General features: G+C 62.8%; 1 protein-coding gene across 1 annotated transcript; it reads right to left on the bottom strand.

Moving 5' to 3' along the window:
- Positions 1-828: 828 nt before the first annotated feature.
- LOC119095585 (BCL2/adenovirus E1B 19 kDa protein-interacting protein 3) lies at positions 829-21,316 on the bottom strand (the record flags this gene model as incomplete). The annotated part of the gene is made up of 5 exons (XM_037218444.1): positions 829-2,236; positions 2,838-2,987; positions 4,254-4,330; positions 9,694-9,772; positions 21,285-21,316. Coding segments are annotated over 5 exons (390 nt in total), but the record flags the coding sequence as incomplete, so codon positions are not given.
- Positions 21,317-22,062: the final 746 nt, after the last annotated feature.

The raw sequence follows: 22,062 nt of genomic DNA on the forward strand, positions 1-22,062 counted from the left end.
GAGCATGCAGGCTGTGTGGAGCCCAGAGACCTTCCTTTACGCGTGAGCGTGGCCGATGTTCCACGAAAACAAAAATGCCGCTAACCACCAGATGACTACACTGCCAAGCCATTGCCAGAGGCGTATAATCGCTCTTCGCTTGGGTCGCTCGGCTCCTCAGGATGACCAGGTGCGCGGCGTTGGCTTAGGTTGAAGAATCATCACTAAGAACAAGACATCTGCATGATACCGAGATCAACTTTGAAATGTGCCAGCACTTGACCACCGTGGAAGAACATCAAGACGGTACATGTCCAATCAAGTAAATCCTTCAGCTATTTTGAGACGTCTTCAACTAGGATATCCACTGTACCAATTCAACACTCATTGAAATGGAAAAACAAGCCTGGCGGCGTGCGCGAGATGCGTTCAAAAGGCTGCGATTCAGTACTGGTGTCATTAGTTTCGGGAAATATCCCGTCCAGACCAGCTTCCGTCAACTGACCATCATGTGACTAGATCTGACCATCAGAAGACGGCCCATAAGACATTTTGACATCAACGAGACGCGACTGCAATAGGAAAAAAATGACGGTTTGACACGAACGAATCATTCCAGCCGTGTCAATACAGGGCCGAACCGTCATTTAATTTGATCTGCGACGAGTCAAGCAACTTCGTGGTATCCCGCCCAAAAGAATCCTCAATTTTTTGTAGACCAAGCGCACGTCCCAGAGTGACGACGGGTGCATGTATCGGATATGTGCATACACTATTGCGCATCTTCACTTATCGCTGCTGTCCAAGGCGCCTTCGCAAGACATCTGGGCGAGATTCGAAAAAAGTCCAAAGCGGCAACATAACAAGCCTTTATTGGATTAACTTTTAACTATAACTACGCACAAGACGCATCACAGACACTACACCTAATTAAAGCGATCTTACCAAGAAACGGCCTGAAACTGAAGATGGGTTAACGGGTTAGCGAACGCTTTAGGATAGGCTTGTCGAGGACAGAAGCTCGGCCTTCGTCGGTGCCTGGCGCGTGGCGCACCGCGGCCCACCTGCGCCGAGAACGGCACTGGGTCGGCTCGGCTAGTACCGGGCGGGTGCTTCTGGCGAGCAGAGACGGACAGTCTCCTCAGAGCAGTGGGCATAAGTCTGCCTGTTGTGAGAGCTGATTTAATCTATGCGCAGACGAGTCCCCAGCAGCCCTCACTTCGGTCACGCGCAGAGTGGTGGGGACACTGGAGGAAAGGCATTGGCTAGTCGAAGCTCTGTCAAGGGTAATCCACGTCTCATCAGCAAAAGGGGAGACGCAATTTACTAGTAGAAAAATAGTACGCAAGGCGCAATTTAGGTTGTTGAAACAGCGCAGATATGAAATAGGGCAGTTGCCTGCACGAAGATAATGAATTGCACATTTATTACACTATAGTTCCAAAATTGATTTGAATTGGAGACAACACCAGAAGTACGCATGCAATTTTTGTCCTCAGAGAAGTGGTCAGTATTAGTAACATTGATAACCGCATGATGCGAATGTTGGCTAGAGAATTACAAACGTGTAGAAATAATACAAAAATATACACGCATGCGCTGGGTTCCAGAAATTCAAATAGCTCCGCTCTGAAAAGCTAGAACATAACGAAACGCCCCTAACGGCCAGTACTATCCGAACGTGCTCGGACGTCCTGATTTACCAGATGCGTTGGCGTCTACCTAGCGTTGGCGTCGGGCGGCGGCGCGCGCGGGCGGGCGGGCGGGCGGCGTGGCGACGCTCCGCGCATCCGCGAGCCGGGGCGCCGGTCACGGCCCCAGTCGACACACATCAGGACGCATCCCGCCGCCGAGCCGGGCTCGGCGCGGCCGGTCACGCGCTCGGTGGCTGCCACCGCTGGACACGTGGACCGTTCGAGCCGAGCCGAGCCGGGCTAGGTCCTGCTACGTCGCGTCGGCGCCCCGCCCGGAGCCGGGCTCCGGGACAGAGTCCCATCGCGTGGTCGGCACGGCACTAGCGGCGCTGCGGGGCCCGGCTGGGCCGGTGTCCGCCACGGAGCCCGGCTCGGCGGCGCGGGTGGCCGGCCCCGTGACCGCCTCAGCTGGCGCGGTCGGCTGACCCGGCCGGCGGCGCGCCCCTCCGCTATCGAGTCACGTCCACATATCACATGGGCCGGCGTCGTCACGCGCGGCCCCCGAGTCCACCTAGTCGAGGGAGACCAGCTGCAGCACCACCGTCTTCTTGCTCATCCAGTACCTGGGGACGGCAGCACTAGTGTGAGGCACGCAGACCGGCACGGAAATCTATACCACAACGGACTGACTGACAAGGGGAGGAGGAAATTACAGTCACATCCGTCCCTGCGGCTGTTTGCCAGCCGCAGGGACGAAGGTGGGAAGCCGGCGTTATACACCATGGATATAACTACATCCGTAAAGAACCGGTCAAAAGCGTCAGATCTCCTGCGTCATGTAACACGACTTAACGCTAAATCGCGGACGGAGTGTCGTTCCGTCAGCACCGTCAGCTCAACACGAGCAGCGGTCATGTTCGCAATCAGCACACAGCGGGCCGTACCTTCACCGAGACCGTCACCGTGGCGAAGCCCTCTCCGTCGGCACTTTTCGGGAGACACGTGGTACCAGTGATAATGGCAGGTAGGAAGCCGGACGAGGCCCACATCACGGCGTCAGTCCACCCCGCTGTTGCGCCAGTCATCGGCGCATGTACTTAATACCATGACTGGTGGTAAGCCGGCCGGTGAACGACTCCCACAGTGCCGGTGGCGCCCCGGCCCTTTGCTCAGAGCAGCGGCACCTCCGACCCCTGGACGAGCTCCGCCCGGCCGGCCGCTCACCCGAGCCCGGCGCCCAGCAGCAGGGACAGGATGTTGGTGACTATGAAGGTGCAGAGCACACCACGCGAGAAGATGCCCGTGTTGCCCACTTTGGCGTTCCGGATGCTGAGGGCGCGCTTGGCCAGAGTGGGGTGCCGGAACCGCCAGTCTCTGCGGACAGGAGGGCGTAGGGACGGGTCAGCGGTGGCGGCAGCCTCTCCGGTCGGGCGCCGCGCCGTCTCCGGGTCACAGCAACCCCCCCCCCCCCCCCGTCAAGACGCGTGACGCAGCTAAGGGGACTAGCGCCAGTACCGACAGGCATCGGAAACATTCAGCAAACACCACCGCAACGCCGACCTCTTCCGAAGATCGGTCAACACTTATGTAAGTAATAAGTGCTGGCCGTCAAGACGGGGGGAGGGGGGGGGGAGAGAAGGGGGGGGGGGACAGAGATGGGGTGCTGCCGACGGCGCCAGAACATCACGAAGAAGTCAAAATGTTGACATCTCTGGCAAAAATACACACAGAGCGTCTGACCAGAGCGCATCCGCGTCCGCCTGGCCACCGTCGCTGAGTCAGCGCGCCTGTCCACGGGTGCAGCTGCACGTGCGCAGCTGATGCAATGAGTCCGATCGGCTGGGTGGGACGGTGCCAGTGCAGGGACGGGGCCACCGTCGAGGGGTACCGTTCACATCACGGGCCGCGCCGGTCGCAGCGCTGGCTGACGAAACGGTGCGGTGGCGCGGGAGCGGGAGCAAATCACGACTCTCGGCGTGCCCAGGTGGCAGCGACCTGTACTGGCGGCACCGGTCAGCACGACCGTGCAGCTGGTGCTGACGGAGCTCCGCGTGACTCACGGGTCTCCGGGCCGGGCTCGGCCGTGGCAGGCGAGCATTCCCAGAGGCTGCAGCGGCAGTGTAGCGCCAGCGCACGCCAAGTTAAATGGCGGATGCTGCGGCCGCTCCAATCCGAGCCAATCGGACCGGCAGCGTCGTAAATGGCCACAGAGTGCACCGCAACTCATGGTCTTTGCCGCCCCACATGTTGCATATGGAGCCAATCCAGCTTAGCATGACTCGCCAGCCGCCTCTCTCCACTCCACAGTCGGCGGCTGCGTCACGCCAGCCCTGCTCCGGCCGGCTGGTGACGTCCTGTGACCCGGCTGCCGCTGTTGACACACGGCTCGCACCGAATGCCAGCTGATGCTGCAGGACGTCCGGCGGCGGGGGCGGGGGCGGGAGGGGCGGGGTGCATTGTGACCGTGCAGTGTTTGTTCGGGCGGGCACGGGCCCGTGGGGCGCGGGAAGCAGGGCAGCCGTCCGGCTGCGGCGGCCGGCCGCCAAGGCCAGGCGCCGTCTGGCGCGCGTTCGACAGCTGAGGCCGCCCACAGCCGGCGCACGGTGCGCGCCGTCGCCGGGCGAGGCGCAGCTCACTGACTTGGGCGGCGTGAGGTCCGGCCGACTGCTCCAGTCCCACACCCAGTCCGTGTTCTTCTCCAGGCCGAGCGAGTCCTCCTGAAACCACAGCACGGGTGGCGGCGTGAGCGCGGCTGTCGTGGCCACAGCGTCGCGGCGCGTCACCCGGCCTGACACCGACATGACGAAGTTCACAGGAACGTGCGGAGACACGCGTCACAGACATGAACCAGACCTACGCTCACCCTCTGGCATCACACTGAGCGCGGCCCGCGAACTTCGCACCAGAGTCGTGGACGGCGGCTTGTCACTGCTGCGCACGCGTCGTGTTCGCGGAGCCCAGCCCCGTATGGTTTTCCCTGCGGCGGTGACTGGCCCCGTCATCAGGACAGGGGCAACGGAGCGGCCGATGTGGCACATATGTAGCCGACCGACGGGCTCGGCAAGGCGGCCGAGCTGTCTGCAGGCGTGAGGCGGGGCGGACGCGGAACAGCTTACCAACCGTTCCGCCGGGCCAGGAATAGCCGGGGGCGCGGCGAGCCTGCAGACGACGGGCTGGCTGGACCGACCGGTACCGAGTCAGTAGCCGTCCCGGCCCGGCCCTCCCCGCCCCGCCCCGACGCTCGCGGCGGCCGACACACCGGCGGTCCGACGGGGCAAAGCGGCTGCGCCGCGGGCCGTCTCCGGGTTGGTGGTACGCAGCGCACATTACGCAGGCCCGACCGGGTCGATGACCGGCCTGAGGTGGTGCCGCCCCTCCCCGCACAGCACGAGGCGCAACACGCTCGGCCATCTACAAGGCAGAGCTGTTGGCCTGCAGCCAACGGCTCGCTGCGTCCGCCGAACAGCAAGACAACGCCGCGCCGGTGAGCCAGCACTGACGCACCAGTGGACCCTGCCTCAGTCCCTCCCAACTGCGCCCCTTCCCTCCGCCGCCCCCACCAAGCCCGTCGGAACTCAGCAGACGCCGCCGCCGCTGCCCAGCGCCGGCACAACACCTGCCGACTCCGCTGACACATGAATGGAGACGTCGTGGCGCAGCCCGGCCGGGGCCGCCTCGGCAGTCAGCGTCGCCGTACTGCGCAGCGGCGCGGCGGCGCGCTCCGGCTGTCACCGCCGCGGCTGCGGACCGCACGGCACGGCGCGGCACGGCACGTCCGCCGGGCCGCAGCGGACACGCTGCGGGACAGCGGCCCGCGCGGCGCCAACACCGCGCCCGGGAGAGACGTCGGGCTCGGAGTCCGCCGACCACCGACGGCACGCTTCCCGCTGGACTTCAGGCCGGACGGGGCGACGGACCGGGTCCGGCCGGGTGACGCCGGGTCCAGCGTGACGCCCGGCCTGGCGCTCCGCACATGAGCCGAGCCCGGCGGCCAGACCAGGTGACTGACGGCTCTGTCCGCGCGACCAGGACCACGCTGCGGCCATCAGCGCCACGCCGCCGGTCACCGACGACGAGCGCCGGCAGTGCAGGCGTGGTTCGCGCCGCTCTCTGCGGCATTCCGGCAGCGAAAGTAAACACGGACAGAGCCGCCGACAGTTGATTGGAATCTGGACAATTCCACTGTGCGTCCTCTTTGTCTGAGCGTCCTGTATTTTCCAAGTCACCTGTCCCGGCCACAGGCCGTCCTGTCAAACACAGCAGACAATTGGTCCCTTTAAGCACTTGTTTCGCCTCTTTCACCATCCCACACATCAGTTATCGCACGATTATTTGCGCCGCCACAGCTGCTCTGCAATGCAGTGTGACATCCGTGCGCATCTGCCGACACCTGAGGGCACCGACCGGCCTGATAGGGGACCGCCGATCCTGGTCAGCGCGTCGGCGTCACCGCAGCCGCCCGGCCAAGTGCGTGTCAGTCGTCTGCGACGCAGGGCATCCGGCTTCGAGCGGCCCCGCCCCGGCCGCTATCTCGCACACAAAGCCCCGCCGGAGGCCGAACGCTGGGAGGAGACCAGCCGGCGGTCACCCGCCTTACCGCGAAGGCTTGGACAACGACCAAACGGGACCAGCAAACGAAAAGAACGCGCCCATGCCGCATGATGCAACCCGTTTGTCACCGTCCGCCGCAGCTGATGCAACGATAGCTATCAAAGCCAAAGAGGTGATGGGCGACCCGTCGGTCCGCTCCAGCCGGGCGCCGCCGCCGCCGCCTCCTGCAGACGGCGGGCAAACCACGCCGTCAAACCACTCAGCTGCAACAGAGAAGCTTTCCAAACTGAGGCTGACCTTGTTAAAATCAGACTGTTCCGTGTTGCAGAAACGTTTTCAAAACAGCGGCTGACCTTACTAGAATGACTGGAGGAGAAACAGCAGGGGCTCTGGGCCAATTTCACGCAAAATACCACTGAATTGTGTATTAGACGTTCCCAAACATCTAGCCTTCCAAAAGCGTGAAACTTCTCCACTCTATCCATCTACTCAAGTGACTGCTTCAACCAGATTGCAACATGTCCACTCACGCCCTGCTGGCTGTAGCTGACCTACCGTAACAGATAGCCTGAGCGAATAAAGAAAACTGTTTGATTCAGGCAAACACAACGGAAATTTACACAATCGTCCTTGAAGTTGTCCCATCGTATCTCGCGCAGTGAGATATCAAGAAGAGCACACAACTAACGAGCGGTTCAATATTTGGCAATCGACAACGAGCCCCCGAAGCGTGTTCCCCAGGGTTCGGCTCTACGCCCGATGCAAGGACCTCTGATGCACTTCCTGGTGAGGCCGGGGCGACTCGGGTCTGCCCACGACCAACCCCATTCACCGAACGTGATGCAACGCTTCGATGACGACGTCAGTGCTGATGCTCTGGATCGGTAATCCCGAACACCTCGCTCGTTGCCGTTAGGCGGGCGGAGAGCCGGGCAGAGAGCCGGGCGGCAGCGGACTCGGGCCGGCCTCGCCGCCCGGCCGGTCGGCCCCGCGCCGCCCCTCCCACCCAAGGTCGGCTCACGGGCCGTTACGGCAGTGACGGGACCAGGCGGAACTGGCGCACCCACAAGACCTACCGCAGCTGACCGCTGGCTGGCCCGTCCTTACGCCCGCCCGCTGGCTGGTCCGTCCTGTACGCCAGCTCGTTCGCTGGGCCGTCCTGTACGCCCGCCCGCTGGCTGGCCCGTCCTGCACGCTCGCCCGCTGCCTGGTCTGTCCTATACGCCCGCCGGCCGGCTGGGTCGTCCTGTACGCTCGCCCGCTGGCTGGGTCGTCCTGCACGCCCGCCCGCTGGCTGGGTCGTCCTGCACGCCCGCCCGCTGGCTGGGTCGTCCTGTACGCCCGCCCGCTGGCTGGTCCGTCCTGTACGCCCGCCCGCTGGCTGGGCCGGCCCGCGCCCACCCATCACCTCCCGACACCGCTCTCAAAGGCCGCTCCAACGCACGGCCCCTGACAAACCGTCTGGCGTCTGCCACCTGCCTGCGGTCAGGTCACCCGTGGCCCGGCAGCCAGTTGTTTGGTCCTTGGAAACCCGGCGCCTCAGTGACGATTGTTTACTTGGTATGCGACAGCGAACACTGACGCGCGCGCATGTGTGTGTGTGTGTGTGTGTGTGGTGCACGCATGCTTGTCTGCGTGATTGCGTGCAGCTTCCACCAGTTGAGCAATCAGCTGTAGGGTGAAATGAATGATGGGTTGGAAAACATGATGGTTTGATGATGATTTGATTGGACATTGATATACTGGCGGGGTGACGACATCACGGCTGACACCAGAGGGCCTGATTTCTTCTGGACCGAAAGTCTGTCCGAAGCCAGGCGCCCTGTCACGATGCCGCCAAAGTTCCAAGAGTTCCCCGGCCACCGGCCTGGCGACACGCCTGCCCCTCGGCTGCGCGGCAAAGGTAACGACTACCGTGAGGGTCCAACGACCGGCCTCGGTCCCGCGCTCCCCAACACGACCAGCCCTGTCTAGCTCCTTTGGTCATCACCCCCGCCCTGAGGCCCGCTCCGAGCCGGACCCCTCAGCGCCGAACCCAGCGTCAGTCCCCGTTTCCCGGCACGACCAGCCCTGTTTAGCTCCTCTGGTCATCACCCCCGCCCTGAGGCCCGCTCCGAGCCGGGCCCCTCAGCGCCGAACCCAGCGTCAGTCCCCGTTTCCCGGCACGACCAGCCCTGTCTAGCTCCTCTGGTCATCACCCCCGCCCTGAGGCCCGCTCCGAGCCGGGCCCCTCAGCGCCGACCCCAGCGTCAGTCCCCGCTCCCCGGCACGACCAGCCCTGTCTAGCTCTTCTGGTCATCACCCTCGCCCTGAGGCCCGCTCCGAGCCGGGCCCCTCAGCGCCCCTCCGCGCCGACCCCAGAGTCAGTCCCCGCTCCCCGACACGACCAGCCCTGTCTAGCTCCTCTGGTCATCACCCCCGCCCTGAGGCCCGCTGCGAGCCGGGCCCCTCAGCGCCCCCCCCCCCCCCCCCCCCCCCCCCCCCCCCCCCCCCCCCCCCCCCCCCCCCCCCCCCCAGCGCCCCTCTGCGCCGAACCCAGCGTCAGTCCCCACTTCCCGGCACGACCAGCCCTGTCTGGCTCTTCTGGTCATCACCCCCGCCCTGAGGCCCGCTCCGAGCCGGGCCCCTCAGCGCCGACCCCAGCGTCAGTCCCCGCTCCCCGGCACGACCAGCCCTGTCTAGCTCCTTTGGTCATCACCTCCGCCCTGAGGTCCGCTCCGAGCCGGACCCCTCAGCGCCCCTCAGCGCCGATCCCAGCGTCAGTCCCCGCTCCCCGGCACGACCAGCCCTGTCTGGCTCTTCTGGTCGTCACCTCCGCCCTGAGGCCCGCTCCGAGCCGGGCCCCTCAGCGCCCCTCAGCGCCGATCCCAGCGTCAGTCCCCGCTCCCCGGCACGACCAGCCCTGTCTGACTCCTCCGCTCATCACCTCCGCCCTGAGGCCCGCTGCGAGCCGGGCCCCTCAGCGCCGAACCCAGCGTCAGTCCCCGCTCCCCGGCACGACCAGCCCTGTCTGGCTCCTCTGGTCATCACCTCCGCCCTGAGGCCCGCTCCGAGTCGGGCCCCTCAGCGCCGACCCCAGCGCCAGTCCCCGCTCCCCGGCACGACCAGCCCTGTCTGACTCCTCCGCTTATCACCTCCGCCCTGAGGCCCGCTGCGAGCCGGGCCCCTCAGCGCCCCTCAGCGCCGAACCCAGCGTCAGTCCCCGCTCCCCGGCACGACCAGCCCTATCTGGCTCTTCCGGTCATCACCTCCGCCCTGAGGCCCGCTGCGAGCCGGGCCCCTCAGCGCCCCTCAGCGCCGACCCCAGCGCCAGTCCCCGCTCCCCGGCACGACCAGCCCTGTCTGACTCCTCCGCTCATCACCTCCGCCCTGAGGCCCGCTGCGAGCCGGGCCCCTCAGCGCCCCTCAGCGCCGAACCTAGCGTCAGTCCCCGCTCTCCGGCACGACCAGCCCTATCTGGCTCTTCTGGTCATCACCTCCGCCCTGAGGCCCGCTCCGAGCCGGGCTCCTCAGCGCCCTGCCGGCTCACCTTATTCAGGTAGTAGTCGCGCAGCTCCTCCAGATCGGTGGCAAACTCCGGATTGGGACTGTTGGGCGGCGACTTGGGCCTGTCGGTACAGAGACGAGCAACGTCACGAACATGCTGCGTGAGCACAGCTCACAGCCTTCCTACGGCACACAGCCCTGCCAGCAGCGTGTGGTAAACGTCCGCCGAGCCAGACAAAGGTCTGGCCGCAGGCGAGCACACTGGCTGGCATCACAATGGGACACGCCTGGGTACCACCTGTAACCTGAGACGCGTCGTTAGGCGGACCGCCTCGTTGCAGTGCTGTGTCCTGCCTCGTCGGGCGCAGTGCGGGTGCATTGCCTGTTGCCCTCCGGATTATGGCGCCGGCACGGGGTCACGCTGGCACGCAGTGTCGGAGTGGCATTGAGGGATGGCTCGGAATGTCTCGGTTGCTACCGGCTCTATTTATCTGGGCGAAAGGCAAACAGTTTATAAGCATTGCATCCCGGGCAGCCAGTCGACCATTGCAGCATCTGGATAGGACTGCTGCATGTAGGAAAGCGAGCTGCGACAATGGGCATGTTCACGGTTTTGGGCTGAGTTAGCGAGGCTTACGTTGAAATGGTGTTTCGTCACATTGTAATTTTCGTTGCATCTTTACATCATTTCACGGCTATGATGACATTTTAAGTTAATGCTGCGGATCCCATGCGCCCCGCGAAACATACAGAAGCGGAAGCAAAGCCAACAGGACCAGCACATAGGCGCACAACCGCGGAAACAACGGCATGACGTAACGCCAGACCGCCTGAAATCCAGCACACGGCTGGTTTTGGCTGCCCGGAGGCCTCCCGGACCGACCGGGGGCGGACCGCACGTGCAGCCCGGCCGGCTGATGCTCGGCATTGTCGCTACGAGACCGACTGTAGATGGAGAATTACGTGCAGAGCATGTCTGCCGAGCGGGATCAGTCAGCGGGCTCGTTTAAGCGGAGTCGGCTACCAATCCAAATTCGCTGAGACCTTGAGAGTCGGCAACCAGACCTCAACGGGCCTCGTGGCCGCCCAGAGCGTGCGGTTGGCTCCGGCCGCCCGTGACACGCACGGGACATCCGCGGCCACTTTCGGAAACGCCTGACACAACAAGATGCAGGCCCTGCACGGCACGACTGCGTGGGCAGACCACAGCCCGACATCGCGGCACGGCGGTGGCAGCGCCCACGGGCCACAGGGCCGGCCCGAGGCTCGTGCACAGATCGGCAGCGCTGCCTCCGTCCCATCCCTTGCTCCCAGCGCCGCCCTCCTCTCCCTCACCCTGTCCTCTCGTCTCTGGTCCCCTCCCGCCCTCCCCGGGCAGTCTGGTCCGGCTCAGGGCTATCTGGCGCGGCGTCGCTGCCTGTCCAGCACGGCCTGGTTGCGCTCGGACAGACTCGGCAAAAAACGTCCCTAGTCCCGGCCGGCCTTGATCTTGAGACCGGCCCGCAGCTCTGAGGAAGTCCAGAGGTCTGTTGTGAAACGCCGGCTGGCACGATGTCAACAGAGGGGTGACAACACACGTTAAGCAGCCGCGGGTGACACCAATCCAAAACAAAACGCGACCAAACTACGCACGAGGCCGGCTCAATGAACCATTGCTACTGATACCTGACCTCGGTCTGTATCAACAAGCTTACCCCGCACACAGCCTATCGGAGCCTGAATACCTCGCACGCCATCGTCAGGAGCCTCGACCCCTTTACAGCGCGTCACGCCCGTTCCCACCACCCAGCGAAGTAGACCAGGCTGCCCAGCGCCCCCGTCCTGTGCCACACGCCGCACGCTGACCGGTCCGGCCTCCGACCCAGCCCCCGGAGCTGCTCGTGACGGCTCGGGCTGGACGCATGGCACGGGCCGCACTGTGCGCCGCCTCGCCGTGGGTCAGACCGGTCCACGGCGCAGCTGCAGGGCGGCGGCGGCGCCCAGGACGGCAAGCTCGGCTACTGCCGCGCCATCACGCCCCGGGCGCCGGGCGCCGCGTGATCGGCGGGGCGGGGACCGGCTGCCCGGCGCCAGAGCAGCGGTCCCCGCTGCAGCCGCTCCGGGCTGCTGGGACCGCTGCGGCGGGTGCGGCACCTTAACAAGCAGCGGAGAGCAGATTCGGGTCCGCCATAAATGGCCGGTGAGGGCGGCGGCTCTGCCATCAGCCCTGCAACACGTGTTAGCCGCACGCGGCAGCATGACGCCGCCAACGGTTAGCCCTGGGACACGCCGTCGGTCGGACGCGGCAACATGACGCCGCTAACAGTCAGCTCTGGCACACGCTGTCGGTCGGACGCGGCAACATGACGCCGCTAACAGTCAGCCCTGGGACACGCCGTCGGTCGGACGCGGCAACATGACAGCGCCCACAGTCAGCCCTGGGACACGCCGTCGGTCGGACGCGGCAACATGATGCCGCTAACAGTCACCCCTGGGACACGCCGCCGGTCGGACACGGCAACATGACACCGCCCACAGTCAGCCCTGGGACACGCCGTCGGTCGGACGCGGCAACATGACGCCGCTCGCAGTCAGCCCTGGGACACGCCGTCGGTCGGACGCCGCCCGCCGTCCCTGGCTGACGACAATGGACGGACGGCCTTACCATGTGGTGGGTGCCGCACCTCAGCTAGACAGTGCAGCTTGCATGCCATTTTACAGTCATTATTTTCGTCATGTCGGATAGGCGCTCAGTCATGACGGGTGATAGGAAACCATTTCTTTGTCGGACGCCGAATATCATGGCCTCGAAGGCACATAATCGTTATTGAGATCAGCGCCGCCTATCAATCAAATGCGAGCGCATCGGTGTAAAACACAGGACAAAGCAGATGCTTCAAGCCATGAAATCTGGGCCATGCAACAGAAAAAAAGATATCACATTATGGTTGTGCTTGATTTGCCTATGAATTCTCAGGACCATGATTTGGACTCCGCGAATCCACAGACGAAGACTACAAATCCTTTTTCGTGAGCCTATCGCCGCATCAACACAGAGCATCCTCTCGCCCACGTCATCTGGCGGCTGACAACGATAAACTTGCTGCGTTCGTGGACTGAGGTCGGCTTGTTTAGATCTGTTTGACCTCTGAGCGCCGCATGCCACCTCTGCACGCACTCTGGCGCCCGCAGGCAGCCGCACGGTCACCCAGCTTGCAGACGGTGCCGACGTCAACTCAACCGGCAACTCGGGCAGCTAGATAAGATCAACGGCTGCACCTCAACTACAAGGAAATGCTACGCAAAACCCACGCTCAGCGCGGCGCGGAGTGTTCTCTGTAAGTGGAGCGACCCGCCCAAGTCGCTGCAGTACAGTACGGTACAGTGTGGGCTCGGTTCCCCGCGGTGCCACACCTTCCTGCCAGGGTGAGAGCCAGGCGGCGCTATATAGCGCCTCAGCAGCTGACTGCCTCGCGAAGCCCCAATGACGATGACGACTCCGGGTCTCTGCGGTAGGTCAGGCCCGAGCTGAAGCCAGTCCCGTGTGACGGACCACCATTCGTCCGCAGCAGGGCAGCCGACCCGTGGCAGCGCCGCCGCCAGCACCGAGCAGACGGCGAGCGGTCCAGGCCGGGGACGCGGCGGCCGTCAAGGCCGCGGCGACGGGCTGAGTCGCGTCCCGCGGCCGGCCGCCGGTGCACCCGTCTGTCAGAGCGGACGCGAGCGGGGCCGTCGCGCTGGCACTGGCCACATGGCCTCTCTGGGAGCCACCGTGGAGACCGGCGGCTCGCATCTCACGCAGTTCAGCGCGTCATGCCATCCAACAGCAGCGCATCTCCTCAGGGCCGCTGAAGTGATGTGCGATCAATACACACAACGGTTGGAATGAAACGAACCAATATAACGAGTCGGTAACATCTCCGCTCACGTCACCGCGTCCCAGCGCGGGCCAACACGAAAGGACAACGGACGCTGCCTAACGCGGCGTGTCGTGTCCTTCGATCCCCCATATTTCTTCTCGTTCCCTTTGTTCCGATTCCGGCGGCGCGTCGTTGTTTTTGCCGCTGTGTCGGCTGCGCGCGCGCACCTGGGCCAGACCGACGTCGGAGCGGGGCCAGGACGGTGGGGCCGGGGCGGCGGCGCACCTCTGCGGCGGCGGCGGCGGTGGCCGATCGACCGCGGCGCCATGGGCTGCTCGCCCCCTGGCCGGGCCGCTGACCTGCCGCCAGCTGACGGTCCCAACTGCGCCGCCGCGCCGCTCCCAGATGCGGCGGCGGCGTGACCCTGGTCTCGCCCGGCTGAGTCATGTCGCGCGTCGTGACGCGTCGGGTCAGCTGGTCCGTATCAGGGAGGCCGGCGCCCCCGCCACGCCACCGGCCCGCACGTGCTATCGAGCGGGCCCGGCCCTTTGTTCACGTGTTCAGCTGCGCGCTGCTCCGATACTGACGTCGGGTCACACGCCCGCTCTACGAACGCGTTGAGGTTGACCAGCGTGACGCGTTCACGCCGCGGTTGTACCGCAATCTGACCAGCGTGACGTGTTCATGCCGCGCCTGTACCGTGGTCTGGCCAGCATGACGTGTTCATGCCGCGGTTGTACCGTGGTCTGGCCAGCGTGACGTGTTCATACCGCGCTTGTGCCGTGGTCTGGCCAGCGTGGCGTGTTCATGCCGTGCTTGTACCGCAATCTGACCAGCGTGACGTGTTCATGCCGCGCCTGTACCGTGGTCTGGCCAGCATGACGTGTTCATGCCGCGGTTGTACCGTGATCTGGACAGCGTTACGTGTTCACGCCGCGCTTGTGCCGTGGTCTGGCCAGCGTGGCGTGTTCATGCCGTGCTTGTACCGTGGTCTGGCCAGCGTGACGTGTTCATACCGCGCTTGTGCCGTGGTCTGGCCAGCGTGGCGTGTTCATGCCGTGCTTGTGCCGTGGTCTGGCCAGCGTGACGTGTTCATACCGCGCTTGTGCCGTGGTCTGGCCAGCGTGGCGTGTTCATGCCGTGCTTGTGCCGTGGTCTGGCCAGCGTGACGTGTTTATGCCGCGGTTGTACCGTGATCTGGGCAGCGTGACGTGTTCACGCCGCGGTTGCACCGCCGCATGGCCGGCGTGACGTGTTTACGCCGCGGTTGTGCCGCGATCACGCCAGCGTGATGTGCTCACGCCGTGGTTGTACCGCGATCACACCAGGAAGACGTGTTCATGCCGCGGTTGCACCGCCCCATGGCCGGCGTGACGTGTTTACGCCGCGGTTGCAGCGACACATGGCCGGCGCGACGTGTGCTCAGCATCCGCAGCTGCTCACGACCGTCGACCTGGACCAACGTGGCACGCGCCGCGCCAGCGTACAAAGACGACGCAGAGAGCCGGAGGCGACTGCAGGGCTGTCGGCCTTTGTGTTTCTTTGACGGAGACCTTGGCGGGCTGACCGCGAGCGAGCGAGCGAGCGAGTTCACGCCGGAGCGCACTCGGCCACAAGGCGATTTGTATGCCCACGTGCGGAACGTTCATCCAAGGGGGCTGGTGGCCGAGCGGAAAGTCGAGCTGGCTGCCATGCCAGCCTGCAGCATCGCTAACGCTACTATAAACAACACTGGCTTTACCGAGTCGGGACACGGGACACGTCGGCACTTTGCCCACCGCATTTCGTGTTCCTTACTCGAAAAAGTTTTTCGACACACCCGATCGCCCTCAATACAACGGCAATGAAAACATGCCCGCCCATGTATTGTCTCTGCATCCCAGTCGCATCCGTTACCACACCCTTAAATTTAAATCCCTATTAACGAACAGGTTTGCCGATGACCGAGCGCGTACAAATTACTGGCAATGCTTGCAATGCTCGCACGTTGAATGTCGTTACATAACAACCAGCGCATTATGTACGTCGCGTACGTAGTGACCATGGTGCCGCCAGATGTTATCTACAACGTGCGTCATTGTCCATCATCCACTTCCGTTTCCTAAACACAGAATCTCCGACCGCCCCGACCCCACAAACGCCAGCGCAGCCTGAGCAGTTCCGAACCACTTCAGCCGTCTCCGAGAATCGAGAGCGCGCGACAACTGCGTCGCCGTCGGTGCCGGCCGTCGCAGGCCGCCACCAGCGGACAGCACCGCGCCGCCGACCTCCGCCGCTGACGCCATCGGGTTCGGGCCGTGTCCGCGCCGGCGCGCGCGAAAACTGCGCGCCACGCCGACCCGACGCGGGCCGCCCGCCAGATGTGGGCCGGCCATCCCGGGCGCGTCGCGTTACCCTGCCGCGGTCACCGTCCCGCGGCATGCGCCGTCACCGCTGGCCGCTGAGCTGGCGGCGCGTCTGGCGACGGAGAATACCGCTCATCTGGTTCAGGTTTGCAGGAAAACTGAGCCACGTGTTCCGCGACAGACGGCGGGCTGGGTTCGCAATCACGACTCGACGGGCAAAACGTCAGTTGCAGCAGGGGAAAAAGCTAGGGTGATGGGTTCACGGTGCACCCGACAAGCAAGGACGGGCATCCCATTAGGCTGGCAACATCGAACGGCACGTCTGGTCGGTGGTGCGATGCAGGCCGCCGTTCACAATACAGGGTGTGGGAGGGGGGGGGGGGGGGGGCGAAGGGGCGAATTCAGTGCAATTGGAGTGAAGTCCGATGTCACCCCGCGCCACGAATGTTTCTGACACCGACAAGTGATTCGCTGCCGGGGATATTCGAATCAGTGTTTGCAATAAGCCTGCCTGGCAGTCAGTTCATGCAGCTTGTGCTATCGAGGTTGGCAGGTCAATATTTCATATAGCACCACTGTGGCGAAGCGATATGAGCTTTGGCAACACGGCACGGATAAGGTTTATCGGAAGCCCAGTCTCCAGAATTAACAATGATGAACTGTTGAGCCGTCAATGTGTGCAAACAAATGCGAATGTGCAATGGGAATCAGGGAATCCTATACTTACTCAGCCATACATTATTCCAATGGGCCAAACTGTATTCGTGACCGGCTTTCGCACTCCCAACCAGTCCAACTGACATATTCATATGGTATGCGAATTCTTTGAAACTATCAACCAGTACGTTATTGTCCACGGCAGCAAATGCTAATGCTTTGCCTCTATCGTCACATCCGTTTAACAAGACATACATCTGACGTCCTGGTAATTATTTCAGGAAATCTTGCTATCGGTACTGCACTGAAGCTTCAAGTTATTCTGTCACATTGATACATACTACCTGTATTCGGTGTAACTACAAGGGGTTTATCTGGAGATCCCCGATTATTGGGGGACACAAGACGCAGCCGTGGCAGCCACAGACAGGTGGCATCCGCCGACCGGTCGCCGGCGTCCGATATTGCGTCGTACACAGACGAGATGCGTGACTGGCACTGATCCACTGTCGCCGCCCGTGCCCGGACCACTACACCGACGCGCGCTCCGAGAGGGCGTGTGGGTGACCTCTCGGCGGGGCTGACCTCAGGCCGTGCCGCACGCCGCCCGCAGTCGCACCATCCATCCTCACATTCGTGCTGTCAGGCTAAAACAGCACATGACGTGTGCCGTTTCAAACTTGGCTTGCGATGCAGACCATCATGAAGGAAACGCTTCAGCCAGCAACAGCTGGCTAGGCAAACGCAAACAAGGCGTTGCCAGGCAACACAAGAAACAAAAAAAAAACTTCAGTCGTCAGCACTGGCTGTAATAGCAACATGCCAGACCGAACAAACCGATCGACGACCGAAGACCGAAGAAGCCAGATGGCCAGAGCCAAGACCGCCAGGACGTCACGACTCAGACCAAAAACCCTGCCAAAGCAAATCGTACGAGAGCTGGCAAGGGTTCAAGTTCGAGCAGCTTCCGCTCTCTCGGGGACGGGCAGGCACAACACTGGAGCTGCATCCGGACCCGGCCTTCCACAGGCACGCCGACCCGGACCTGGTCAGAAGTACGCAAACAGACTTGGATTTGGACAGGTGCACTGCACCAAACCTTAACCATTCACAAACACACAAACTAGGAATTCGACACGGTACAGCAGATCTGGACCCGGGCGGGCACAAGGACTATACACAGCTCCGGCTCACGGGCTGAACTCCAGGGTACAGCACCGCCACTCGCAACGGAGGGGAACGTGCGAGACGACCCTGGCAAGGGCACAGCAAAGAACGGCAGACGAGAACATCACATCGTCCGGAGTCGATAGCCGGCCTGCTGGGATGGTTCGGCGCAGCTCGGTCGTCTTATGCTTGAGTGCTTCGTCGACGGTTTGAGCCTGCATGCTTGGTGGTGGAGGGGACGTTGCGTGCGTGCTGCATATGGACGACGTAAACACTTCGCAAACTTGCGGCGCCTGCTCGAGTGCCTTTTTGCATCCCGACTGCAGGCGTTAGAGGCGCGAAACTACACAGAATTTCGAACGCTCTTGAACTAAAAGGAAACCACTGTCAACACCGCCGATGATTCACGGGCAGTTTCACCGCCAACTTAAAGATAACACAAAGACAAGTCACTACTTCCGTTGCAGAGTCCATCGATATTCACCATATTCAAGCCACGCCATCCTGGAGGAGCACCCGTGAACATTCACGAGGACTGTATGCAAATCCCAGCAGAGAAAGCCTTTGTTACCACACCAGCAGCCAGCCCCGTCGCCCCCAGCCCGTGACCCGACCCGGCCGTGACCGCAGGGGCACGGAGACGGTACCGGCGTGCTGTGTTTACATTCGGTCCGGGCGACCTTGAGCGTGACGGCGGGCGGGGGACCGTGCGCCAGCCGGCGACGTACGACGCGCGGCGGGTTACGGCGCGTGGCCGCGCCCCGGCCCCATGGCCCGGCCCGAGGCCGCGTGGCCGGCCGGCTGGAGGTCAGCTGACGGAGCGAGAGCGGCGCGGGAGGGGGGGGGGGGGGGGGGGGAGCGGCTGCGAGCCGCACCCGGCGCTGCGCGGCGGCGACCGGTCGGCGGCCCGCTGTCAGACGCAGCGCCGGTGGCGACCCCTCCCCCAGCCCAGTCAGCTGCCGGCCCCGGCCCCGGCCCCGGTCCCGGACGCGCCGGACGCCGTCCGCAACTGCGCAGAAGCGGCGCCACCGAACGCTCGAACGGCTCCGTCGGCCGCGCCGGCGCGTACTGCGCGGCGGCCGCCCGGTGTGAACGACCGGCAGCAGCGGCGCGCGGCGAGGTCGCCGCATGCCGCGCCGTGCCGGCGGGCACGCCGGGGCGTGCTCGCAGGCACGCCCGCCGCGCCGCGGCCCCGGCAGCGGCGGCGCTGTCGCGGTATGTTTGTAAACGCCGCCGGGCGGCCCGGGGCCGGCGGTGACGCCACGAGGGCGGGCATGACTGGTTAGCGGGCGGACTGAGCCGCCGCGCTGAACGGACCCAGACGGGCGGCCTCGGCAGGAAAGCCTGACACCCTCTGACCGATGGCTCCGATGGCGAGTCGGCCCAGCACCGCACGAGCGGTCGCATCCGGTAGCCGAGTGCAACGGGTCCGTTTCACACCGGCCCTGCCGTGACATAGCATGGCAGGATCTCGGTCAGGTCGACAGTGGAACGCCTTCTTCTGCCTTGACATAGCATGGCAGGGTTTCGGTCAGGTCGATAGTCGAACGCCTTCTTCTGCCATGACGTAGCTGATGGCGCGGTCGGTCGCAGTGATCGCCCAGTGCCTGGTGCAGCCGGGCAATGATTCAGGAGCTTAGTATTGGAAAGGTGGGCGCTGGTTTCCAGCAATCCATTGTCATGGCAAAAAGAAATCGTAGAACAACTAGAGGCGCTCCTTGCCCACAGCTGATTCAGACCCCTCACGCCTGCTTGTTAATCCTCGATTCAATGCCATTTAGCCTGCCAGTCCTCTGCTCGTCGCATCGACCGCGCCAGCTGAATCCTCCCGTTCGGTATGAAGACCCGGAACAGGACTGAGTTCGTGGGTATGTCCCGGTGTTCAGTACGCTCTGATGCGGTCAGCTGAACGGCCTGTAATCCGCTTCGACGTCCGGCGAAGTCACGTGATCGCCGAGGCCGGCCACAGCCGAACTGTTCCGGGGACCCGAGGACATTCCCGCGGAGCCAGCGCGTTCGAGGCTGCAGTCAGCTACGTACCCGACTCCACCCAATTACTTGTTGCCAATCCCATCTCGCCCAATCCAGCACGGGTCCGGGTGTGACTTGTACAAGCTATTCAGCGTCACTGGCGACGGCGGCACGACGCAGAGCGCACCGTGATCCCTTGACCGCCCCGAGGCGGCTCCACCAGCCGCACCGCTGCACTGGGCTCGTCATTATCGATCTCACAGCAGCTGACACCCACAGGTGCTCACGGCCGCCTCACCACGTCCGCCCGCACATTTCCACGGGATACTTTCCGGTCGCATCCCAGACGTGCTACGAATGCATCGTTATTCGTGCTGACCAACTGCCCCGCACCAGTGCGCCAGGCGGCGATCACCCGCCCGCGTGCCGAAACAATGCAGTCAGTTCGCACAGCGAAGCACGTTCGGGACAGGCCAGCCATTCTGAAAACTGAAACCAGCCCGCTCCTTTCGCGCAAGTACATCACGACGAACGCAAGGCACCACAAGAACATATTTGCTGATACAGTTAAATACTGGGATACCATGTGCCCCGGGATAATCGGCGTGGAGGTAAATATAGCCGACGACCATTGCTAAAATGGCCACAAAAACGCGAGCTCCGTCACAACCAAATAAAGGCGGCACGTGACGTGACCAATAAGCCGTGGGTTCTGCTCAGCACCGTGGAGCGGTTGGCTGTCGTGGTCGGTATGTGCCGTGACAGTGGGCGTATTTTCCGTTGGTGTCTGTTTTTGTACGCCACCGTGTTTGTCACGGTCTGTGTCCGGTTACACGAGCTCGACTTCGGTGGCGGCAGCCTGGCGAGCCGGCGGGAGTCGCTGCGCGCTGATGGACGGCAGCAGCTTCCCGCCGGCGCCAGATACAGGCCGACGCCCACTGGCCGGCCGCGGAGCGACAGGGTGTCGGTGTTTGTGGGCTACCGCCCCATCGATGTCGATGTATCGACACCGGCAGGCAGGTACCGATGGCCACGATTCGGCCGGCGCGGACAGAGCTTGCTTCAGCGGACGGCGTGCGGTACGGAGTCCGATTGGCAGTTATGGTACTGTCGAGAGCAATAATTCAAAGCTACGGCCTGTCCCGCGCCCGACAAAAAGCCCGGTGCCGGCGGGAGGCGGCCAGACAGCGGGGCAGCGATGGCTGCCAGGTCCGCGGCGGCCGCTGCCGAGCCCACGGACGGCAAAAACTCGGGTCTAATCACCGATCCTGGCAGGCGCTGTCCCGCCGCCCAGATCGTTGGCCGGGGCGATCAGCGACCGACGGCGGGTACCGGCCGCTGGCCGACCATGGCGGGACCACGCACAGCGGACTCCCCACCGACGGTAGCATAGGCGACGACTGGACCACAGACGCCTTCTCATCAACTTTTGGAGAAGTCAGGCACGATTTTACATACCAAGCGAACCAAGAATGAGGACAGGTTTCGAAAAAAGAGCAGATATGTACAATAAGCAGGACGATCAACTGTGCTCAAGGATTTCTCAGTTAGCTCCTCGGCCTCGCGACACGTGGGGGCGAGCTGCTGCGCGCTCCCCTCACTAGCCGCCAGCGCGAGCCAGTGGCATTCCCAGGTGGCGGGCTATGGACACTCACGAGATGCAGTCCTTGGGCGAGGTCACGTCGGGGACGAGGCCAGCGAGCCGCGGGCTGATGTGTTGTTGCTCTCACGCTGTGCCTCGCGCAGCAGGCGCAGGTACTCCTCGCCACCCAGGGGCAGCGGCGTGGCCCGCCGCGGCGACGACGTCTGATAGGTCAGGTCCACCCATGACTCTGCACCAACCATCACCATAGGCAGTCAGTGAAGGGTTGCAACTGCACAGACATGGACTGGCCTAGCTAGGCCTCTATGAATGAGCAGCATGAGGAGCTACAGTCAAGATCATTGCAATATGATATCAGAACCAACACAAATAAATATCCTCCTGGCTGTTTGCAAGCAGATTTAACAACATCATTTTGTACATGCTTCTGCACAAGTTTCCATTGAAATAGATTAAAACATAGACTTAGGAGACAATTTTATGCATCATTAAATCTGTGATATTTGCAAATGTCCTTACAACCAGCTAACAAGGGTGCATGTCAAACATCTCACATACAACAAAATAACTCAGTAACCATATTAAGTTTTCTATGCAAGTTAAGTACTCTTGAGATATAACACACATTAATATGATTTGCAAACTACATGATAACAAACTACATGACAACATGTCACCAGCAGCTAAATTTGTTAAAAAAGCTTCAGAAAACAATGAAGGGACATTCAGTCCATCTCAAAGGCTGACACCATGTAGTATGTACCATGTGTCATAGACTGGAAAGTCATCTGGAAGGTGCTTGGAAAGCCATATGGAACATGATAAAACCA

Source organism: Pollicipes pollicipes, unplaced genomic scaffold, assembly GCF_011947565.3.
Source record: "Pollicipes pollicipes isolate AB1234 unplaced genomic scaffold, Ppol_2.1 Scaffold_1698;HRSCAF=1987_pilon_pilon_pilon, whole genome shotgun sequence".
Classification (NCBI taxonomy): Eukaryota; Metazoa; Arthropoda; class Thecostraca; order Pollicipedomorpha; family Pollicipedidae; genus Pollicipes; species Pollicipes pollicipes.